Source organism: Eptatretus burgeri, chromosome 9 (genome assembly GCF_056783735.1).
Source record: "Eptatretus burgeri isolate ZD-2024b chromosome 9, Ebu_testis_v1, whole genome shotgun sequence".
Classification (NCBI taxonomy): Eukaryota; Metazoa; Chordata; class Myxini; order Myxiniformes; family Myxinidae; genus Eptatretus; species Eptatretus burgeri.
Genome location: NC_140969.1, coordinates 75,682,709 through 75,706,886, shown reverse-complemented (window position 1 = coordinate 75,706,886; position 24,178 = coordinate 75,682,709). Strand labels below are relative to the sequence as shown.

At 42.7% G+C, this 24,178-nt stretch overlaps 1 protein-coding gene across 1 annotated transcript in view; it reads left to right on the top strand.

The window, feature by feature from the left end:
- LOC147020379 (uncharacterized) overlaps positions 1–21,145 on the top strand; it is an 88,857-nt gene extending 67,712 nt beyond the window's left edge. Inside the window, exons 10-11 of the mRNA XM_085893784.1 lie at positions 15,207–15,318; positions 19,756–21,145. Of these exons, the coding sequence (XP_085749910.1) occupies positions 15,207–15,318; positions 19,756–19,822 (179 nt within the window). The 3' untranslated portion in view covers positions 19,823–21,145. The remainder of the gene's footprint in view (positions 1–15,206; positions 15,319–19,755) is intronic.
- Positions 21,146–24,178: the final 3,033 nt, after the last annotated feature.

The window sequence follows — 24,178 nt, the reverse complement described above, 5'->3', positions numbered from 1 at the left end:
TGTTTTGATAAACCATTGGATATGAAAAATAAGGAAGATAGAGTATATATTGATCTGCTGGACTCTCTTAATTATAGGGTTAGTCTTTCTGGTAAAAGTAGGAAGAATGAGAAGGAGAAAAACATTTTTCAGGCTTCAAGTAGGCTTAGTTCAGGTGTTGGTTTTCTTCCAAATGACCCATCACAATTAGTGAATAGACTAATTGCTGTGAGGTGGTAAGAAGGCTGGAAATAACAATTGTTTTAATGAAGCATCAGCCACTTTAGACCAGTTGATGAACATGAAAATAAAAAATAAATGTCAATACAAAGACATTTTGTCCCATGTTAAATAAGATGAGAAGCACAATCCTGAGTTTTAATTTCACAACAAGCAACCACACATCTTCATTTCATACCCACAACTTGGCGCAATAAAAGAATATGAGGCATCTTTATTGTCTATGGAAACTTATAATGCCTTATTTAATAACACCAAGAAAAATGACAAGTTTAGTTATAATCCAGGAAGTGGATACAAAACGATAACAGTTTCACCAGGAGAAAAATGAGATTCCTCAAATATCTTCTGATATTTGATAAAAGAACAGGGTGATGAGTCATAGGACTCATAAGAGTCGTAGGACTCGATTTCAAAACCTGGGTAGGAGGGTGGTGCTTGGGCCACCATCACCTTTTTAGCAGTATTCCTCTTTAGACAAGAAACAATCAATGCCGGCATTGTAATTGTTGCACATCTTACAAGCACCACTGCAATGATGATCCACAATAACCCAACAGAAATCCAATGCAATAGGGTAGTTCCCCAGCCTCCAAAAATCCCTTCAAACCAGGAATAAAGACTGTCTTTTGTAAAATAATTGTGAAACTTGGCTCCTTCTTGCTTAATATTGTCAGCTATGTTTGTGATTTTCTCCGAGTTATCAGGGATATAAGTACAGCACTCAGAGTTAATTACAGCACACGTTCCTCCTTGAGCCGTGAGGATGAGGTCGAGCGCAACTCGGTTTTGCATTGAAACTGCACGCAGGGCAACTACCTCCAGGTTGATATCAACCATGCCTAGACCAGTTTTATTTGCCAATGATTCAAGCGAAGCAGCTAACTCTGCCAATCGCACAGATGTTTGTCCTACACCGTAGCGAGGGATTACAATCATGAAAAACAATTCAGTTGACGTGAAGCTCCGTTTACCCCGTTTCAAATGTTCAAAAGGTGACTTAGATAGCAGGCGCATATGTGGCAAAATGAATGACAAGAAACAAGATCCACTCCAATTAACTGGAAGCCATGGGCATGCTCGATTTCCACACACGAAATAGGTATTATTTAAAGCGACTTGTGGTCCCATCGTGTGATTTTCATAAACATAATTACTGCATTCAGAATTTCCTAATCTTCTTTATCCCCATGCCTCTTGCACCAAGCATAGTTCGCGTTTTTCTGTCGCCCATTCAACCATAAAATATGGAGGCATTTTACTTAAATTAAAGTTTGGCCAAAACCAGTTACTGAAATTTCGTTGTCGGAGGCAATTTCCATTTTCATTGGTAACGATGTGGTTGTCATGGTTATTATCTTGTTTATCCCAGTTCTTTTCCTTTGCCCAGTATCCACACAACTCACTTAACTTGAATGGTATTGCCAACAGACGTATTCCAGTAACTGCTGAATGAGGTATCTTCGTACAAACCCAGCAATTGGTTTTATTAAAAGCCTTCGCGTGTTTACGAGAAAGAGCCAGATAAGTGTTTATTCCATGTGGTGAACCCACTCTGCTCGTTAAGCTTCTTCGGTCTCTGAATGCCCGAGGCTCAGTTTGGTGGGCAGTCTGACAGGCACATTTCCAAAGAACATGCAAATAACGTTGGTCACAGATGGTACTTGTCAGTTTAACAGACCAAGTACACATTGTACAACTTGTATTTAGTAGCACAAATAATCCTGCAATGGAAAGAATCATTAAAATTATCAGGAAGTAGTGTTCTCCTCAGGTTCTTTTTAGCCTGTGCCAAATTGCAGTGTGTGGCATGGATCCATGTTGCTCTTCCTTTGCACTTCACAGCTGTATGGGTAGTTAGCAGTATTAGAAACGGCCCACACCAACGTGCTTGAAGAGAGTTCTATCTTTTGAAAATTTTCACATCAACAAAGTTTCCGGGTTTGAAGTCGTGATGATCAGATGTGGCTGGTTCTGGCAGAGCTTGTTTCATCTGTGCATAAAAAGTTTTTATAGCGTGATTCAGAGAGACACAAAACGTAAGCAACGTGTCGTCCATTTGCTGCACGTTCATGTATTTTATAGTCAAAGGAGGTGAGTTCGGTAATCTCATTGGTCTTCCCATCAGAATCTCATGCAGAGATAAGCCAGTGTTTCGATTTGCGGTAGATCTCAGTCATGAGAGCAATTGGCAGAGCTTCTGGCCATTTTAATCCAGTTTGTTCACAAATCTTGGCCAGTTTATTTTTTAGAAATCCATTTTGCCTCTCAACTGCCCCCGCAGATTGCGGACGATACAGGCAATCAAAATGTTGCTTGATTTGCAATACGCGACACATCTCTTTCACCACTTCAGCTGTGAAATGAGTACCTTGGTCACTGGAGATCCTACAAGGTATTCCAAACCTACAGATGAAATTCTTCATCAACAGTTTAACCACAATAATGGCATCTGCTTTCCGACAAGGGTAAGCCTCAACCCACTTGGTGAACAAATCGACGATGACTAAAGCAAATTCAAAACCGCAGCATTTTGGTAACTGAACAAAATCCATCTGGATATGAACAAAAGGTCCGAATGGAATTGGATGACCCCCTGGGGCCATCTCCACCCCCCCTTGCTGGGTTATGTTTTTGGCAAATATGACATCTCTTACAATACTGTTCTGCAATTGGACTAAACCCCGGGGCAAACGACTGTCTCCCAATTGAAGCACTCATGCCCCCCTTGCTTGTATGCCCGGCCCCATGTGCCAATCGGGCGAGCCAAGGTAATAGAGCTCTTGGTGCCACCACACGACCATCAGATGATCTCCATAATTTGGATTCATTTTCAAATTCACATCCAGCCAATATCCACAAATCTCGTTCTTTAGCACTAACAGCTGTCTGCAAAGTGTTTACTTCGTCAATGGTTGGCGTCGCTGCTAGTCTCAATACACATTGTGATATTAAAAGAGCTCTGGTGTGGGCAGCAGATTTTGCAGCTACATCTGCCCTGGCATTTCCCCGTGAGACGTCATCAGATATTACGGTGTGGGCGTCACATTTAACCACTGCAATTTGGTGAGACAGAAGTATCGCTTCCAGCAGATTCGCAATCCATGCTCCATTCCTCACCCATGCATCTGATGATGTTATAAAACCCCTTTCACACCAGAGGGCTCCAAATTTATGTACAGCACCAAAGGCATAGCTGGAGTCAGTGTAGATTGTCACTATTTGGCCTTTGGCTAAATGGCATGCACGAGTGAGGTCGAACAGTTCTGCCTGCTGCGCAGAGCAGCTCTTAGCCAATCTCCCGCTTTCGATTACTTCGTGATCAGAGCAAACGGCGTAGCCTGTTAATAGATATCCATCAGGTGCACGTGATGATGAACCATCGACATATAGAATCAATTCAGAATTTTGGATTGGTGTGTCTCTCAAATCAGGATGGGGTAGACACGTGTGGGCGATTATCTCCTCGCAATTGGAAGAATCACAATCTTGTACTCCGGGCAGCAAACTAGCAGGGTTCAGCGGTGCACATCATCTAATCGTAATGTCCGTGGGTGCTGTGAGTGAGAGTACGTATGTCGTTGCTCTTGAAGCCGACAAATGCTGTGTTTTTGTTTTTAACAGCACAGCTGTGACTGCATGCGGTACCAGGAGAATCAAAGTGTTTCCCGCGACGAGTGCTTCTGTCGCCTGCACCGCAAGCAAAGCGGCTGCTAATGCCTTTAGGTCAGGTCAGGTATGGGAGCATGTGCCAGAACAGCGCGTCGCTGCGTCCACTTTCCGCCGGTACTCCAGGGGCCTCCGTCTGGCCTTCCCCCAAGCAGATGCCAGGCCCATCCCCATCTCCTTGAGATGATGGTCAACCTGCTGCAACCACGAGGCACGTGGTCGGCCCACTGGCCTCCTCCACTCATGAGACTCCCTCGCTGAGAGAATCTGGTGAGCAGGATCAGCGTCAGGAAAACGAGCCACATGTCCATACAGCCGCAACTGACGCTCACGGACTATGCAGTTAACAAATCTCATATGAGTCTCTCTCAGCAACCGCTCGTTGGACACAAAATCCGACCAGCAATAGCCAAGGATTCTCTGAAGAGACCTGGTACCAAAGGAATTAAGTCTCCGTCTCAGATCCTTGGTCAGAGTCCAAGTCTCGCATCCACAGAGCAAGACTGGAAGTACCAAGGACCTGAAGACTCGGACTTTCGTCCTCCCGCACAGGTACGGCAGCACCAAACCCCATGATCCAGTGAATCCATGACTCCCCAGGCCCGACCCAGACGTCTATTGACCTCTGACTCGCAGCCAGCAGAGACATGAATATCACTGCTAAGGTAAGTGAATCTCTCCACGACCTCAACATCCTCACCACAAACAGACACAGACAGGACAGCAGCATCCAAGATGTCACCGAAAGCCTGGATCTTAGTTTTGACCCAAGAAACTTGTAATCCCAGTGGCTCCGACTTCTCATTCAGCACCTCGAGGGCCCCCAAAAGGATATCTAAAGTCTCCGCAAAGATGACTGCATCATCTGCAAAATAAAGGTCCGAGATCTTGAGATTCCCAAACAATACACTGCAGCGTGATCTCTCCGACATCCTCCCTAAAATCCAGTCCATACAAGTGCTGAAAAGTGTGTGGGCCAGTACACACCTCTGATGAACTCCAGTAACAACTGTAAATATGTCAGAGATGGTACCACGACACTTCACAGCACTTTCAGTACCAGAGTAGAGTTCAGACATCAGATCGATCAGTTTTGGTGGCACCCCACGAAGACCAAGAATCCTCCAGAGGACATCCCGATTCACTGAAACAAACGCTTTACAGAGATCAACATTGGCTGCAAGCAGCCCCTGCCGAAACTCTCGTCTGCGTTCGGTGAAGACACGAAGAGCAAGGATACGGTCAATCGTTGACCTCTTTGGTATAAAGCCTGACTGCTCTGGACGCTGGTGCTCAAGCAGATGGTGGCGAACCCTATCAAGAATTATCCGAGCAAAGACCTTGCCCAGCACTGAGAGCAGCATCACCCCTCGGTAGTTGTTGCAGTCATGGCGATCACCCTTCCCTTTCCAGAGAGGAACAACAAGGCCCCTCTTACAATCAGTTGGGATGATGCCTGTGTTCCTGGCAGAGCACAAAACTGCATGCAACGACATGAGTGCAGCATTTCCACCAGCCTTGAGAAGTTCAGCATGGATGCCACAGATCCCTGGAGCTTTGCCCCGTTTCAACCGGTTCACTGCAGCCCGTGTTTCCACAAGCTAAGGTGGACCACAGTTGATTTGAGGGACATCAACAGGGATTGTAACACCCTTGTCGTCCAACTCGACAGCTGGGGGATCAGCCTGGTACAACCGCTCAAAGTAACCGGCCCAGCGGGCCTTCACTTCAGACTCCTCTGTCAAGAGCCTACCACTCTGCTCCAACTGCAGTGCTCCGAGCAATGGGCTTGGATGAACGCAATGTGCGAATTCCCCTGTAAGCAGGATGAGAATCACCTGTCCACAGGTGATGCTCTACCCCCTCACAAATTCCAAGTCCAGCGATGAGCTTGTGGGTGCTGAAACCATGAACCAGCCACCCTAAGTCCATGACTTCTTGCAAACTCAAGGAACTTACTGCTATTCTGGTTCATAGTTCCTGACCCATGGGGACCAACCCACACCTCATAACCATCCCTATCAGTTCCAGTCGATGCATTGAAATCCCCCAAGACTAGAAGTGTATCTCGTCTGGGGCACTGATCAACCACAGACTCGAGCGTGGCGTAGAATGCATCCTTCACGTTGAGATCACTCACCTCAGTCGGAGCATAAACAGAGAGCAGGGAAATGACACCTAAGGAGTGACGAATCCTTAATCTCATAATACGCTCGTTGACCGGTGTTACCTCAATTATCATTGGGGTCAGCTTATTGGACACAGCTACAGCAACTCCTTGGGTGTGGTAACCATCAGAGCGACCAGACCAATAGTAGGTGTAACCACCCACCATTATCTCGCCACAATCCGGTCTCCGAACCTCAGAGAGAGCTGTAATCCCGATGTCCAAACGCTTGAGCTCAGATGATAACAGAGACAGGTGGTCATCCTATCTTAGGGATAGGACATTCCAGGCACCCACCCTAAGGGACCGCCTCAGGTTAACCCAAGGAGACTGCTGTCTGGTGGACGACACCTCAGCACCACCCCGGCACACTCTCCCGCAATCTGACCTAGGGATGTTACCCCGTGGTTTCCCTCCTATCATCAAAGATTGGGGGTCCCGAAGGCTTTGCCCCAATACCGTTATCCGGTGAGCTGCCCTGCAAAGGGACGCTGCACAGGAGGTACTCCCACGGAGTGGGTTTTCAGATTTTTTTTGCGTTTTTGTGTTTTGCGGAATGAAGGGTTTTCTGGTGGCCGGAGTGCAAATCCTTTAGACAAGATGGGAATCCTTGCGCTAGTGGATCCAATGTAGTACTGTAATATGCAACAGGCCGCAATTTATTTCCGTGCTTCTGTGTCAGCACAGATTGTGCAAACCCCTCTCTCACACATGCATACAAATGGAAAGGTTTTTCGTAGTTTGGTAAACCCAGAGCAGGAGCTGAAGAAAGAGCTTGCTTTGACGTTGCAAAAGCCTTGTCTGCATTTTGTGTCCACGCAAGTGGGCTGGGCACATTCGCCGAACCAATATCCACCAGGGGGCACAATAAGGCCGCATAATCTGGTATCCACTGTCTGCAATAGCCGGTCATTCCAAGGAAAGACCTCACCTGTTTAGCAGTAGTTGGCTTGGGCAATTTTAATATTGCCACTATAAGTTCAGGGGAGATGCGTCGTGTATCTCCTTTCAGAATATGCCCCAAATATTTCACTTCTTGGCAAAACTGCAATTTGGCTCTTGATGCTTTGTGTCCTTTTCTGGCTAAGGCGCTTACGAGTGTCAATGTATCTCGTCCGCATGTGTCTTTTGACGCTGAACAGATCAGCAGGTCATCAACATATTGAATCAGTGTGGATCCACAAGGGAAAACTACATCATCCAAGTCACCTTTGAGGGCCCTCGAGAATAATGTTGGACTTTCACAATACCCCTGGGGCAATACAGTCCAAGTGTATTGCCTTCCCTGGTTGGTGAATGCAAACAGAAACTGTACTTCTTGGGCTATCGGTATATGAAAAAAAGCTGAACAAAGATCCACAACACTCAAATAGGTAGTCGTACTTGGGATACTTGATAGAATGGTAGTTGGATTTGCAATTACAGGAAAAGCTGGAATTACCATGTCATTCACTGCCCTCAAATCCTGTACGAATCTCCACGTTGGCTTCCTGGGTTTTCTCACAGGTAGGATCGGTGTATTACATTGACTAACAATGGGAATGATTATCCCTTGTCTCAATATCGCTTCCACTATGGGAGCAATTCCTACTTCTGCTTCTGGAGACAAAGGGTATTGCGGTTTTTGAGGCAGTTTCTTTTCTGGATCTATCGTGATTTTGACTGGGTGCATGCCTCTAATTCAGCCTACATCATTGGGATGTCGCCCCCAGACAAGTCGGGACTTGTTCGAATAATTCAGGTAATTTTTCTGACTCATTTATTTCCCAGAGATCAACCATCTCGAACACAGCTTTTGCCGTTCCTCGACATTCTGACCAACAGTATCTGTTACCCGATCTTCCAAAGTCCGTTTACTTGGCTCGATTCCATCAAAGTCGCTTGTGATGCTTTCTTCAAAGAGGTTACCATGTGACCGATGTCCGTTTCTTGGTAACCTTCTGCAATCTCTGGAGTAATATGTGGTGTAACACTGGATGGTCGGTTCCACAATTTTAATTGTTGCTTCGTGAGATGCACCTCCAGGCCAATACCTTGCTTTCCAATCAAAATTATTCCCAACACTAATTCAAAGGTCTGGTGTAATTTTGAGTGTTTCACTCGCATAGACGTTATCTTTTCCTTTGATTTTGCAATCTGAAATGCAGTGTAGTCGAGTCTGCAAGTATTGTCTGTCCATGCAGTGTTTACTCACCCAATCGAGCACTCGGGTACGTTTCTCTCCAAATGTGGCAAATATTCCTGCAAATAGTTAAATGCTTCACAATTAATCACAGTCCATTGATATACAAGATTTTCTTTATTTTCCTGTAATAAATTCATCATAGTGAAGTGCGGTTCGTGAGTTATTTCTAAATATACTCCCCCAGGGGTACATTTAATTGTACAATTCAGCTTACATAACAAATCTCTCCCCAACAGATTAATTGGTATATCAGTTGCCATCAAAAATTCATGGTTTGCAGACAATGGTCCAATTTCCACCCGTAGTTGCTCTGTCAGTGGGATCATGCAATCAACTCCTGACATTCCCACTACTTTTACTCGTTCTCACGATAACGGGGCGTCTGGGAAATCACTCCTTCTGAGTGCAGATTTGGTTGCTCCTGTGTCGACTAAGAAAGGAATCTCTTGGCCTTCAATTTTCAAAGTCAATTTCGGTTCGTCACATGGTTTCAAAGTCAGGAAGGGTAACTCAGACGAAGTCGCTTCTTTTCTTTGTCATAAAACGAATGGGTTTTGGGTTTGAAATGAACCTTGAGATGGAGGAGGAAGAAATGAGGGTGGAGGGAGGAGGGAACGAGGCTGGGGGAGGAGGAGGAGGGAACTCAGTATGAGGTGCAGTGGGTTGAAATGAGCCAGCTGGCTCAAACTGTGTTCCCATCTTTCCTGTTGCCTATAATATGGATTTTCATTCACTGGAGGCGTGGAGTGTCTGCGATTTTCATCTCTGTATTGTGCCCCTCATCTCTCTTCGACCGGTTCATACGTACTATAAGTTTGACTGTTTCTACGATTTCGGCATTCTTTAGCCCAGTGCCCTTGTTTTCCGCATGTATAACAGAAATCTCTGTGCTGGTCTCTGTATTGTGGTCTCTGACGGTAATAGGTTGGCCCTCAGTTTTGTGCATTATATCTTGCATTCCTTCCCCTGGGGCATTCACCTTGACCTTAAACCTGGGATAGCATTAATATTGATTCATTTTCCTCGTCAGAACGTTGTTTCAACAATGAATTACAATGCGTTACATATTCCATCAAGTCTTTCACTTCCTTTAATTCCCAGCCGATACATACTCGCTTTATTTCATTTTGCAATTTGGCCGTCAAACCATTAAGGTATACATTAGCAAATGGTACTCCCTCTTCTTTCAGTCCAGAGTGACATTGGTATACACCCCAAAAGCGCTCTAAGAACTCCAATGGGTCCTCGGCAGCGCGTTTCCTGCACGTCTGTATTTTTGCCCAGTCGGTCTTAAGTGTTACCACCTTTGTGACAGCGTCAATGAGGGTGTCGATATGTTCTTTGAGCTCCTCCCTGTCTCCAGGAGCTTCATCTGGCCATGCAGCTACCTGTTTCAATTGTCGGAGTAACCCCTCTGGTACCATTAATTTAATAATATTTCCATGTCCATATATGTTGGCTGATGGCATGCCACTACCACCCATAGCTACGTCTGGATTTTTTTTGGGTTCTCTCATATCTTCGGCATCTCATTTACGATGGCTCTTAATTCAGAGCCCAAAGGACGATATATCACTTGTACCTCGTGTTAAATAAACCACAGAATCCAGTAAAATCAAATGTCCACAAGTAGTTCTTTCTTTTTGTACAATTTATTTCCAATCTATCCTCTAGTTCAGCTGTGATCCCCGCTCCCCCCGCGATTTCTCTCATATATATATATATATATATATATATATATATATATATATATATATATATATATATATATATATATATATATATATATAAATACCATTTGAGAGTAAAGAGGGCTTTCTTGATAGCAAAGAACAGAAAGTACAGCTTATCAGCCCGGTCACCTTTTACTTGCAAAAGAACCAAACAATGTCCAAAGTGTCAAAGAAAGACAAGATTACAAGAAGGTGTTCGGCCTTAACAATTAAATAATAGAACAGTAGAGAGTAAAAAAAAAACAAACACTTTGACCTCGTCAGACTGAGGCAAGGGTTTCTTGTCTAAAGAGTAATAATTTCCCCAACACTCCCATACCTGACCTGACCTGACTAATGATAAGGGGTACAAGTATGCTTTAACCGTTATTGATTTGAGGAGTACATATGCATGGGTTGTCCCTTTGAAAAACAACAGGTAATGCTCTTATGTTAGCTTTCCAACAGTTATTCAATAAAAGCAAGAGAAAACCTAAAAATTGTGGACTGATGAGGGTACAGAGTTATACAACAAAACATTTATGAATTTTCTTTAAAATAACATTACATTATACAGCACCTTTCATGAAGGAAAAGTGGTTGTTATTGAGCATTTTAATCACACTTTAAAAGAGAGACTATATAAAAAATTCACTCCACTCGGTTCTCATCAATGGTCATCTTTAATTCAGCACATTGTAGATAAGTACAACGACACGTTTCATACCTCAACAAAAACTTAGGCATCAGAAATATTTTCAAAATTAAAATATGAAAAAGAGATTAATGTCAGAAAGCCTCAGTTCAAAGTTGGTGATATAGTAAGAATATACAGGTGGAAATCTCATTTTGAAAAAGGTTATCCCAAGCGATGGACAAATGAACTTTTAAAAATTGTTGATGTCGTTGGTACAGTTCCTTGGACTTACAGATTATGTGATTAAAGGGGGAAGAGATTTTAGGTTCATTTTATTCACAGGAATTACAAAAGACAAAGATAAATTGGATTTTTTTGACTCCACCCCTTTTTGACTCCGCCCACACAAGCCCCACCCACACAAGCCCCACACACGCAAACCCCACCCACGCAAACCCCACCCACAAAAGCCCCATCCACACAAGCCCCATCCACACAAGCTCCACCCACGCAAGCCACATCCACACAAGCCCCACCCACACAACCCCCACGCATCCACACAAGCCCCACCGACACAAGCCCCACCTATGCACACCCCACTCACAAACTCCACCCACAAAAGCACCACTCACACAAGCCCCACCCATGCAAACCCCACCCACATAAGCCCCACCCACACAAGCCTCACCCACGTAAACCCCACTCACACAAACTCTACCCGCACAAGCCCCACCGACCCACACAAGCCCCAACCACACAAGCCCCACCCACATAAGCCCCACCCACACAAATAAGCCCCACCCACACAAGACCCATCCACACAAGCTCCACCCACAAAAGCCCCACCCCCTGTGCGGGCCACCTTTTACCCACCACCCCCTCATCCCACCCTCACCCTTCCCCACCCACACACACAGGGAGGGGAGGAGAGAGGGATGAGGAGGGTGGTGGGTCGTTGGGGGAGCGCACCTACCCCCCCAACCATAACCTTCCCCCAACCCCCCCCCCCCCACCTTTATACCTCCTTTGCTCTTTTCTTGTAATTCAAAGTCAGATAATTATAAGGAAAGCAAATATAATAAAACAAGATTACAAACATTGAACAAAATCTTCTTTCGCAGCAGTCTGATGGTTTGTGATTTTGAAACTCGGTCAACATATTCTGTTCAAAACAAAGAGGGAAGAGCAATTAGGGTATATAAAGATGATTATATTATGATACTAATACAATAATAAATCGAACATTTACCTCCAGAAGATTGAGTGTCATGTCAGATTCCTCCACAAGATTAAGTTGTGTGTTTGGTTCATCCAGAGAAGTGTTTAAACTGAAAAAAATAAAAATAATAATAATAATAATAATAATAATAATAATAATAATAATAATGAGTCAACACTCAAGAGAGATAGAGACAGAGGGAGAGAGAGAGAGACAGAGAGAGACAAAGACAGAGAAACACACACACACATGCACACACACACATACATATATAAACACATACACATGCAGACGCAGACGCAGACGCAGACGCAGACACGCACACACACACACACAGACGCAGACACAGACGCATAAGCACGCGCGCGCGCGCACACACACACACACACACACACACACACACACACACACACACACACACACGGATAATTACTCACCTTTGACTCAACTCAGTCAAGGTCAGAGGATGTGAGAGGAGTTCTTTCCAGCCAATAAAAATGTAATTAAATTTTCTTCTGAACGATTGAATGTCTTTCAGGAAGTCATTCATTTTTTGCCACTCTTCATGATATGCAAACGCCTCCTGTTCCAGATCAGTTATCAACGATGTTCTTTTTGGGGTCAACCTGTTAGAAAAAGACATACAATAATTATTGGTCGTGTATTGATTTAATTCTGTATAAAACAACAAATAAAGAATGGGTTCAAGGATCTCACCTCTCATCTTGTGAAAACAATTGATCTGCAAGGTCAGAGTTCTCTTCTAAATACTCCATTCTCTGAATAAGACTGAATAAGAACGAAGTTCGCTTTGGTAATAAATCTCCTCGAGTTGATGACATCATGGGAGATTACACAACAATTGGTTTTTCAGGGTGTGTCTCAGATAGGAAATGAATCGCATTTTTGCTTCAGTTCTCAAGCAGTCCGACTCATTTTAACATGAAAATGAAACAGCTTGCTTTGAATGATTTTGAGATAAACTTGCATAAAATAACACATAATGTTGAATTTGGAAAGACCATTAAAAATAAGAGCATTGAGAGAAATTTATCATTTCATTTCTGCTTAGCAAAGACATTTAAACCAAGAACTAAGTTCCAAGTTATTCTTTGTGAATATACTGGATGGAAATGAATGTTATAAGAAAATTAAGTTATTCCCTAAAGTAGAACATGGACAAATATTTGTTGATTCGCTCTTTGAGTGCAATGAAAATATGAAATGGAATAAGTGCTTTTATCAGTAACTCTCAATCTTTCATCCTCTCAATTTTACATTTGCTTGTATGGGAGGGAAGGGGATAGGTGGAGAGAAAATGAGTAAATTTTACATTTGCTTGCATGGGAGGGAAGGGGATAGGTGGGGAGAAAATCAGTCTTCTATTTGAGCTTTTGGGGCTTGAATCAGAATGTTTTTTTCCCTTTTTCCCCATTCATTTGAATGGGTGCCCCAGAAGCCCCTTTTATCATCTACACACACACACACACACACACACACACACACACACACACACACACACACACACACACACACACACACACACACACACACACACACACACACATAATTTCAAAACTCGGTCTCCCGCTGTGATTGTGACAGGATAATATTTTTGTGGGACGGGGGTCGGTGGTGAGAACGACCACTTGTTGGGGAAAGCTTGCGTCGACTCCCACCAAACTCACCGGAATTGTAGGCCGTCGCTCAGATAACTCCGCGAGCCGGCGGGTCGTTTAACCGACCGTGGAATGCCAAAACTCGACCACGTGGCATAGGGTTATTTTGTCTAGATCCAATGTACTCAAGTAACCATGCGGTCTCGGCTACCGGGGATCGACGCCCTCGGAATGCCTGGCTGAACCGGATTCACTCTACCAGCAGCGGTAAAATTACAACTACCGACTACCACTCTGCCACCCACCTTTCTGGCTCAGATGCAGTCGAGCCCAGGACGTCCCGGCTACATTTGTCCGATTATGCCAGGGATAAAACCCCGCCTAAACTCAGACCCAACCCATGCTGGACCAAAGCAAGAAGGAACGGAAACGGACTGGGAATATTTCTGTGATGATTATTTATAGTAAATTAAGACAAAAAGCAAGACTTAACGCGAATATGCAAGCAAGGAATATTTACAATGATCCAAAAACACTTATTCAGTTCTACTTAAAGACGGGTTCACACGCAGACACACACACAAATGAAAATAAACCCAGAGTTCTTTATTGGACCTTCGCAGCCGAGGAGAGAGATGAGCTGGGCATCAGAGTCCAGCTGGGTAAATGACCGTCGGAGAAAGGGGGTACTCCGTACTGTGGCACCTGACAATGGTCGCTAGTTTGGTCGCCAGTCACATGTGTGGGACTCGAGGTTCGTGGCGAGCTCGGGTGGTGAATGGCTGGGTTCCACGGAGGGGGGGTTGGGGTCGCTCTTTCCTTCCTTGTAGAGGGCCAGCAGAGACAAGTTCGCCGCCTCGACGACCTTCTGCTCAACCCTCGTGACAGCCCTCGAAACAACCACTGTTGCCACCCCCTTCGTAACAGCAAAATCCCCTTTCGTGAAAGCAAAAAACCTCCAAAACTCTGCTCTCAGAGAGTGCTCAGGGATTTTTTAACCTTCCTCAATGGGGAGGGGCCCTGGGTGAAACACACCTCACTGTCCGCCTTTGATTGGACAGGGTCCTATGGCCCACCCTTCCGGGGCGGGGCCTTGGCCCCTGCCAGGAAACCCCAGTCATTCTTCCACGCGGGTTCATACTTGACGAGTAACAGTATCAACGCTGCAATGGCCCTTGCTGGGAAACCTCAGTCACTCTTCCACACGGGTTCATACTTGACGAGCAACAGCATCAATGTTGTAATGGTCGTCGTGAAAGAGTGACAACGTTTGTGGGAGCCGAGAAACTGGAACCGTGAGATCTTGCCTTGGCACGTCAGGGTGCAAGAAGGCAGCTGGTTGGTTGTGGATCGTGATGGGCCGAGGGGTCATGCAGATGGGTTGGTTGTTAGATGGCTTGTTAGATGCAACAACCTAACTAAAATAAATCGCAACGCACGCCTTTGATTATCCCACTAGACAAAAGGAAGGGGATTTGACGACACACATACTTAACGACATAACTGACTTTTGGGACATCTGTATGTTGAATGCATATGGTTTCCAGATCCGTAACAATATAATATGCCACTGAAATCATAAAACTGGGGGAAATAACCCTTCCATGAGAATGGGTTTCTTAACAGTATTAATCATAATAATGTTGTAATAACATGATCTGTGCTCATGAACTTGGTCTGTTGCTGATTTACATTCCCCAGAAACCACAACACCACAAACACCTTCTCCACCACCAGTAACACTTTCTCCACCACTCACATCTTCTCTACCACCAACAGCTCCTGCATCACCCCAGAAGAGTAACATTGTTACTGCTGTGGTTGTGACCCTTGCCATGGTGATTTCTGTTGCTGTTGCTGTTGCCATGTATTTCTGCAAACGAAAAAATTGGTGAGAACAATTAATGAGAAGGTCTAGAACTAAATACAAAACAATATTGGTCATTTTCTTTATTTACAACTGGCGTGGATCGGCTCGCTACTCTCGCCTCTCCACACATCTTTGCAGAGATTGATGCCATAGATTTTCTGTGTTTACCTGATTTACACACCAATCATAATACAAACATTTCTTTTGGACAAATTTATTTGTAATATTGGTGATATATTGACTTAATATTGATTTGTGATCTAAGGTCCATTTGGTCGAAATTGTCAAGGGTCGAAGCCAGCATTTCTCAACCTTTTTACCATTGTGGAACCCTTGAAATAGTTTTCATTTCTCAGGGAACCCCTGCATAAAAACTATTATATACCATTATTAATATCGACCTCTTTTATATTTTTATCATAGTTCACGTGGTAAATATAATATATATTTTTTCGGATACCTGGTTTAATGTAAAAAATGACCCGCTTTTGTCAAATTTATTGGCAATGAGACAGACCACGTCATCATTGGTGACGTCATCACGTACAGGCCATGTGCCGTGTTCAATGACGAGTCGTTATTCCGGGCGTCCATCGTGCTTCGTGGTTGTTATGGTTGTTATCATATAACATTCCCGATGGTTGTTATAATTGCAAATAATATAAGAGGTTGAAGCCTCTATTATAATTACCAAGGAGTTTCCAACAATATGCCGTACGTGTATAGTAAAATTACGAATATTAAATAAAAAAAACGACTCAAAAATACATTATCCTATTTATTACTGTTTCTCGCGGAACCCCTAGCGACCTCTTGCGGAACCCCGGATGAGAAACACTGGTCTAAAGGGACACCTTGGCGTTTTAGCCAGCGTATGCCGAAGTATGAAAAATTTGGCGAATATGCTGGCACACGTCGAATACGTAATGGGTAAGTTTTGTATACGTTAAGAGCACGGTGAAGCACGCTGGCATACGTCGTAGTACGCCGAGCTCATCGACAAATTTTGTGCATGCTCAAAATTTTTCGATGTATGCCAGCATATGACTCACACGTTCTGCATACGCTGGCCATAAGTTGTAGGCACGTTATGCGATCATTGACACACGTCGAGACATGTTACTTGTAAGTTGCTCGTAAGTCGAAATACGTCGAGGTAATGGTTAGCGACCCGAAACTTATTTCTAACCTATGAGTAACGTGCTTTGAACCTACTGTATGTGTAACGTATCTCCAACGCATATTGACGTATGTAGATGTATTTGACGTCTTCCAGCCGACCACAGAACTTACTGAACGTGTTTCTAACTTACAGCTACCGTATAGTGGCGTATTGGCAGCATTTAGGGGAATTGGTATATAAAAATGGGGTTCACAGGAGGAACCCGTCATTGTTCCAGACTCCATGTTTTTTTTTTTTCTTCGGCATGACGGTGATGTTGACACTTCGATGTCTAGTGCAGTTATGATTTGAATCGTCGAGCGGCAGCCTTTTAATAGGCTATGCCACGTGATCGTCGGCGATACTCTGCTGCGCTATGCATAAGTTAGACTATCGTTGGGCATAAGTTGTGAACTTGTGTGAACACAAGTTGTGAACAACACGCTAAGCATTCGTTGGTATAAGTTATCTATAAGTTATCGAAACATTATGTGTACATTACTAATACGTTATGCATACATCCAACTCGTTAATATACACCCAAAACTGAAAAAAACATCAAAAGTTCAGCGTACGCCAGGGTTTTAGATCAATTTTGATACGTTGCAATACGCTGGCTAAATCGTTGCCATACAGGGGCTTAAGCTGTTGAATCTATCTGAAGGGTGTAATGGGTCAAAATAGTGTTGAGCTCTAAGGGTATTCTGGGTCTTTGGGGTATTTTTCGCTCTTCAGGGTCTTTTGGGTCTTCAGGGTATTTTGTGACTTTTGAGTCTTTTTGGGTACTCAGGGAATTTTGGGTTATCCGGGTCTTTTGAGTCATCGGGGTCTTGGGGTCTTTTTGGCTCCTCGGGGTCTTTTGGGTCTTTCGAGTCTTCAGTATATTTTGCATCTCCAGTGTCTTTCCGGGTCTTAAGAGTCTTGGGGAATTAACATTCAAACAGGATGTGATTAATAGACATGTAATCTTCACCGTCACAGACAGTTCTTTTCATATATATATATATATATATATATATATATATATATATATATATATATATATATATATATATATATATATATTGACATTGATATAGATTTCTTCTTCTTCTTTCTGCTGTTCCCGTTAGGGGGTCGCCACATCGGATCATCCCTATGATCCGCATAGTGATTTGGCACAAGTTTTACGCCAGATGCCCTTCCTGACGCAACCCTGGTCGCCTCTTACGACACAGGGATATGGTACACCTATTTTAACCGGGGCATACACCGGGCCCAATACACTGGTACTCACTTCGCCGACCTCGGAAGGATGACAGGCTGAGCCAACCTCCTCGTGTGTATCAATTCTAGCGGCCAATGGGGCTTAAACTCAGGACCTTTTGGATCCCAAGCCGCTACCCTAACCTCTACACCAACACCAGGTTATATAATATGTATGTATGTATATATATATATATATATATATATATATATATATATATACATATGTATATATATACATATATACACACACACACACCACACACACACCACACACACACCACACACACACGTCACATTACCCCCCATCCTTCTATTTGTTTAACGACCTTTTTTGCTTTTACATCAAGCCAAACTTTCATGACAACCTTTTAAAACACATTTTTAAGTCATTGAGCGTAACATTAATTTTAATATACTCCCAGATGTCAATAAAATATTATAATACTAAACATTGTGCATTTCTGACTTTTTCAAGGTAAGACGTTGAGTATAATTTTTTGTGATTGAATTTTTTTTTTCTTTTTTCAGTTGAAGTGTCAGTGAGTTTATTTGGATTTTCGTCCTGAATCTATTTCTCACTAGCAAATACCACCCATCATTTTGCTGATGGGAATAAAGAGGGGGGAAGAGGGAGGGAGGGATGGAGAGAGAGCAGGGAAAGTGAAGAGGTAGAGGGGAAAGGAGAGAGGGAGGGAGGGGGACCGAGGAGGGGTGGAGGAAGGGAAGACAGTGTGAGGTGAGTGGAACAGAAGGCAAACATGTGGAGCAGTGTTAATTACGATTCATACTGTTTCATCAAAATTATTCTGCCGAGAATAACATCAAAGATGGAAACAAAATAACATCTGAAATCCATTTTGTACAAGTCATATTAAAATCACCACCCGGACAGGTCTGGAGTCAAAAGCTGCCGGACAAATCCGGAGCCAAGCCGTCCAGAAACAAACACTGCTCAGACACATCTGAAGACAAACTCCTGTCAAGACATTTCCAGAGAAAAATAATGCCCGGACATGTCCGAAGACAAGCACCACCCAGATGCATTCCGGGACAAACACCGCCCGGACATAAATACCGCCCGGACATGTTCAGAGACAAACACTGTCGAGACGAAAATGGAGCCAAGCTGTCCAGAGCAACTCATGTCCGGACATGTCCGGAGACAAACCCTAACAGAGAGAGATAGAGATAGAGATAGAGATAGAGATAGAGATAGAGAAAGATATCGATAGAGATAGAGATAGAGATAGAGATATAGATATAGATATCGATATATATTAGGGTAGGGGAGTCAGCAATGAGATTAAGTTATGCTTTGTTTGTAAATACACACACACACACAAACACACACACACACACACACTGACATTTATTAGTATAGAACATTACATGATAGACAAGTAACGTGGACATCGGAGAAGGCAATTTGGCCTGTCATGGTTACGCTTCCTCAACACATCATGTTCATTTGATATTTGTGCAAACTTTAAGCCAGGTGTTGGTTTAATGGTGAAGGTGACCACCTTAAGGTCTCAGGGTCTTGAGTTTGAGGCCCTGTTGTGTTGCTAACTAACAACAGGTGGGGTTGACTCAGCCTGTCATCCTTCCAAGGTCAGCAAAATGAGTACCAGCTTACTGGAAACAGGTGCCACTGCATCACCAGCACAGCCGTGCTCCCAGCAATGATGCAACCAGAAGCCAGAGACTGAATACAAAAGAATAATAATGTGCAATCTGTCCACAAAAATATCAAATTTGAACATTTAGCTTTAAATTGCACCCAAATCGGTTTATTTTAAAGAAAGCAAGAATGAATCACAATGAATGACAACAGAGACAAAAATATATTTTATATCAAGTTAACAAAGGCTGACTATTTTATGAAATTTTTCACAGTAAATTCTGGTTTCGTACATTTCACAATTATGTTTGTTGTCATTATTTGTTCAAATATTTTTCCTCATTAGTTTTATTTTACACATTATCATAATTGTAATAAACTTGTTTCCAGTTTGAACCCTAATTTCCACATTCTCTCCATTTAACAGGTTCTGCTGGAGAAAAATTATTGAAAATAACACTGCAGAGGAAAACATTCAGATGAATGTTCAATAGTCGAGCAATGGACAGAATGATGGAGATGATGGTGGAGTTCAGACATCTCTGGCATCAGATCTTGAGCGCAATAATGTAGATGTTACATGAACATAATACGATGTTAACTTGTCACAAGAGGAGGCCAATTGACCCATGATGCCTGTGCTTTATCCACACCGCCTCAAGCCAACCCAGTTCATGAACACACTCACCTTCCATAACTCAGTGCTGAGTTGTTTCAGTCACACTCTTCACAGGATAGTCAGATTTCAAATATTTAGTAATAATGTTTTATCTCAAAAGGTTTTTGTAAATTTAGAATGTTCTTGATTGTGGAAGTTCAGTTCTCAACCATTTTCCCTTTAATCCTGAAATGTCTGACTATGGTATAATTACTATGTTGGTAAACCTTGAATTAAGAATATAAACCAAATGAGGAGAGTAATATCAAGAACAAAATATTCCAGACGTGAGGCATGCATGACTCAGCATCTGTGATCACCTGTACCAGTTTCACACTCCAAATTCTCGAAGGTATCTCGGAGGTTAAATCCGATTCTACACCATCGATCCCTCCATTAATTTGGAGATTTTGTAACACCACGAACTCACTCGAAAAACTGGAGCAGTTGGTCAAAACAAACTTTTCTTCTGAGAAGGAACTAAAATGGCCATTAGAAGATGCGGAAAATACTAGACGATCACCACAAACTATGCCAAACATGTGTGTGATCCCAACATTCCTCTGCACATAAATTTGTTGTTTCAGAAAAAAACTCGAGGTAACCATTTGGAAAAAACCATTTGGAAAAATTATCATTCAAAATAATTGATTAAATGAACCTGCCAGTGATCAAATTTGGTGTAAACAATAGGATAAGTAACCGGGGGGGGGGGGGGGTATACCGGTGAATATTGTGACAGAACACCAATTTTGTACACTCCTAAACTTAAATGTACGAACAATAACAAAAGTTGGAAAAGAGGTCAAAAAAAAAAGTTTGTCACACAATGACTTGTGTTCTGCATTGTTTCCATTTGGAAAAATTATCATTCAAAACAATTGATTAAATGAACCTGCCAGTGATCAAATTTGGTGTAAACAATAGGATAAGTAACCGGGGGGGGGGGGGGGTATACCGGTGAATATTGTGACAGAACACCAATTTTGTACACTCCTAAACTTAAATGTACGAACAATAACAAAAGTTGGAAAAGAGGTCAAAAAAAAAAAGTTTGTCACACAATGACTTGTGTTCTGCATTGTTTCCATGACATTTGGTAAAGAGATCAAGAAAATATAATACTGCACACAACGTGCAAGGCCCCATCATGGCCCAACTCTTCGTCAGTATTACTCATTTCACACTCCACACTGTTGTCCACCTTGGGGAGAATTTTTATACCCAACGTTTCTTTACCCCCTCCATCCCGTTCATACCAGTTGTGCGAAACCATGGTTTTCTTAACCTGGGAAAGCTTCCTCAGGGGACTTCAGTGGCTTCTCTGAATGTACATTTGTGATTACCATCTTGTAAACTGAGTTGGACCCACATTGCTTTGCTTTACAGTCGCTGCATTCGCATTACTGTCACAACATTGAAAATGGTGCCCATTCCTGAAGCAATTGCTTGCCGTTTTTCTCTTCGTTTTTAATAATTTTTGATGAAGGAGTATATGGTCCAGCCAGACTAGGCAACGCTGTCGACAGTTTTGAAAATTAAAAAGAGTTATCGTACTGTTTGAGGCTTGTCAATGATAACAGAGGCTTGTTTTTGCACTTGTGTTGCCCTGTGGCTATGGCGGAAAACATATTATATGTCGACCGCGCACCAGTTAACACTTTTGACCTTTGACCATACATTATTATGTAAACATGAACCACACAATTAAATAAATCCCTTTTACCATACATTATTTTGTAAACATGTACCACATAATTAAATAAACCCCTTTGACCATACATTATTAGGTAAACATGAACCACACAATTAAATAAATCCCATTGTCCATACATTATTATGTAAACATGAACCACGCAATTAAATAAACCCCTTTGACCATACATTATTATGTAAACAAGAAACCACACAATTAAATAAATCCCTTTGATCAGACAATATTATGTAAACATGAACCACCCAATTAAATAAACCCCACTCGTTTCACACGACATCTAATCCTCCAGCGTACAATGTTACCTCCGAGATAACCTTGGTCCTCATCAGGGTTAAAATACCCCAGTTTATTTGGGACGCAGTGTCTGATATCCTATCCTTTTTAAATTCCGGGTGTCAAGCAAGTAAGCAGCACGTACCATTTTTAAAGTCATTGGTATGACTCATCCAGGGTTAAACTGCTGACCTCTTTGAATCAGAGTGGACACTGTAACTATTACACCACTGAGTCTGGTTAAATAATAAGTTGATGAACTTGCACGTGACATTTTGCTGATTGATTTTTGCAAGTGACTGATTTTTAACTTCAACACCATTGTTGATAAGTTATCCATCCAAACAGTTCACTGAAGCAATGATGGTGAGTCTGTTATGTGAATTTGGATTGTCTGTGATACGACAATCTCTCCTCCAGTTCGAAGTTTGCCTGCTTTTGACTTCCCAATGAAGGTGTAAAAGAGTAAAGAGCCATTTCTTTACTAACACACACTGGGACTTGGGGTATAAGAGGGGATGTTTTTGGTAGATGGTGGAAGCATGGTGGAATTTTTGACCATCTTTCCCCACTCCAAGATCACAAAATTGAAAACGTTGTTGAAATGTGCTGAAGGGCCCCAGATACGTCAATTATAGCTTCTCATATAAGTTTTGGTACAACTGCTGCCAATGTTATCTTGAAACAATTTTTTGTGGCCGCAGCCACTGAACACAATCTGTGCATTCCTAATTTATGGTTAAACGAGCAAGCCCCAAGGCAGCCAAGATCCACTTCATGTTGTGTTGCTTATACAGTGGTGAGAAAAAGTTTGTGAACCCTTTCTAATTTTCTTTACTTCTGAATAAATTTCAATTAAAATGGGATCAGATCTTCATCTCAGTCCTGGTAATAGATAAAAAGAACCTGATTAAACAAATAGCACACACACAAAAAAAAAAATCAACTTTTTCATTTATTTATTGAACAAAACGATCCAACATTCAATTTCTTTGTTGGAAAAAGGATATGAACCTCTTGGCTAATCAGCTTAATTGAGGGGGTAATTACAGTCCGGTGTTTCAATCAATGGGATGAAATCAGGAGTGAGTTTGTGTGGCCCTGCTCTGCATGAAATGCATAAACTTTGTTCGTCACCATCAGAGTCTGGTTTTCACCACACAGGTTTGTGGAAGTGTGCCATGCCCGGATCAAAAGAGATTTCTGAGGACCTCAGAAAAAGAGTTGTCGATACTCATCAGTCTGGAAAGGGTTACAAAACAATTTATAAAGATGGTGGGCTCCACCATTCCACTGTCAGGCAGATATTGTACAAATGGAGAACATTTATCACCATTGTTACTCTTTCCAGGAGTGGTGGTTCAACGAAAATCACTCCAAGAGCAAGGCACACAATAATCCAGGAGGTCACAAATAACCCCAGGGTAGTATCTAAGGATCTGCAGGCCTCTCTTGCATTGGCTAATGTCAGTGTTCATTAGTCCACCATCAGGAAAACACTGAACAAAAATGGTGTGTATTGGAGCATAGCAAGGAGGAAACCACTGCTCTCAAAGAAGAACATTGCTGCCAATCTCGACTTTGCCAATGAGCACCTGGATGATCCAGAAGGCTACTGGAAGAATGTTCTGTGGACAGATGAGTCGAAAGTGGAACTTTTTGGCTTAAATGATAAACGTTATGTTTGGCGAAGACCAAACACTGCATTCCACCATAAGAACCTCATCCCAACCGTGAAGCATGGTGGTGGGAGTATCATGGTTTGGGGCTGATTTGCTGCCTCAGGACCCAGACGGCTTGCCATCATTGACCGAACCTTGAATTCTGGATTGTTCCAGAAAATTATACAGGAGAATGTCAGGGCATCCATCTCTGAACTGAAGCTTAACAGAAAGTGTGTCATGCAGTAAGACAACAATCCTAAACGCACAATTAAATCTCCAACAGAATGGCTGAAGCTGAAGAGATTTTGCATGTTGGAACGGCTAAGTCAAAGTCCATACCTTAAACAAAATGAAATGTGTCAGAACATGAAGCGAACAGTTCATGCAAGAAAGCCCACAAATATCTCTGAGTTGAATCAGTTCTGTAAGGAAGAATGGGCCACAATTCTCCCAAGCCAATGTGCAGCATTGATCAAGAGTTATAGGAAACGTTTGGTTGAAGTTATTGCTGCTCAAAGGGGTGCCACCAGTGACTGAA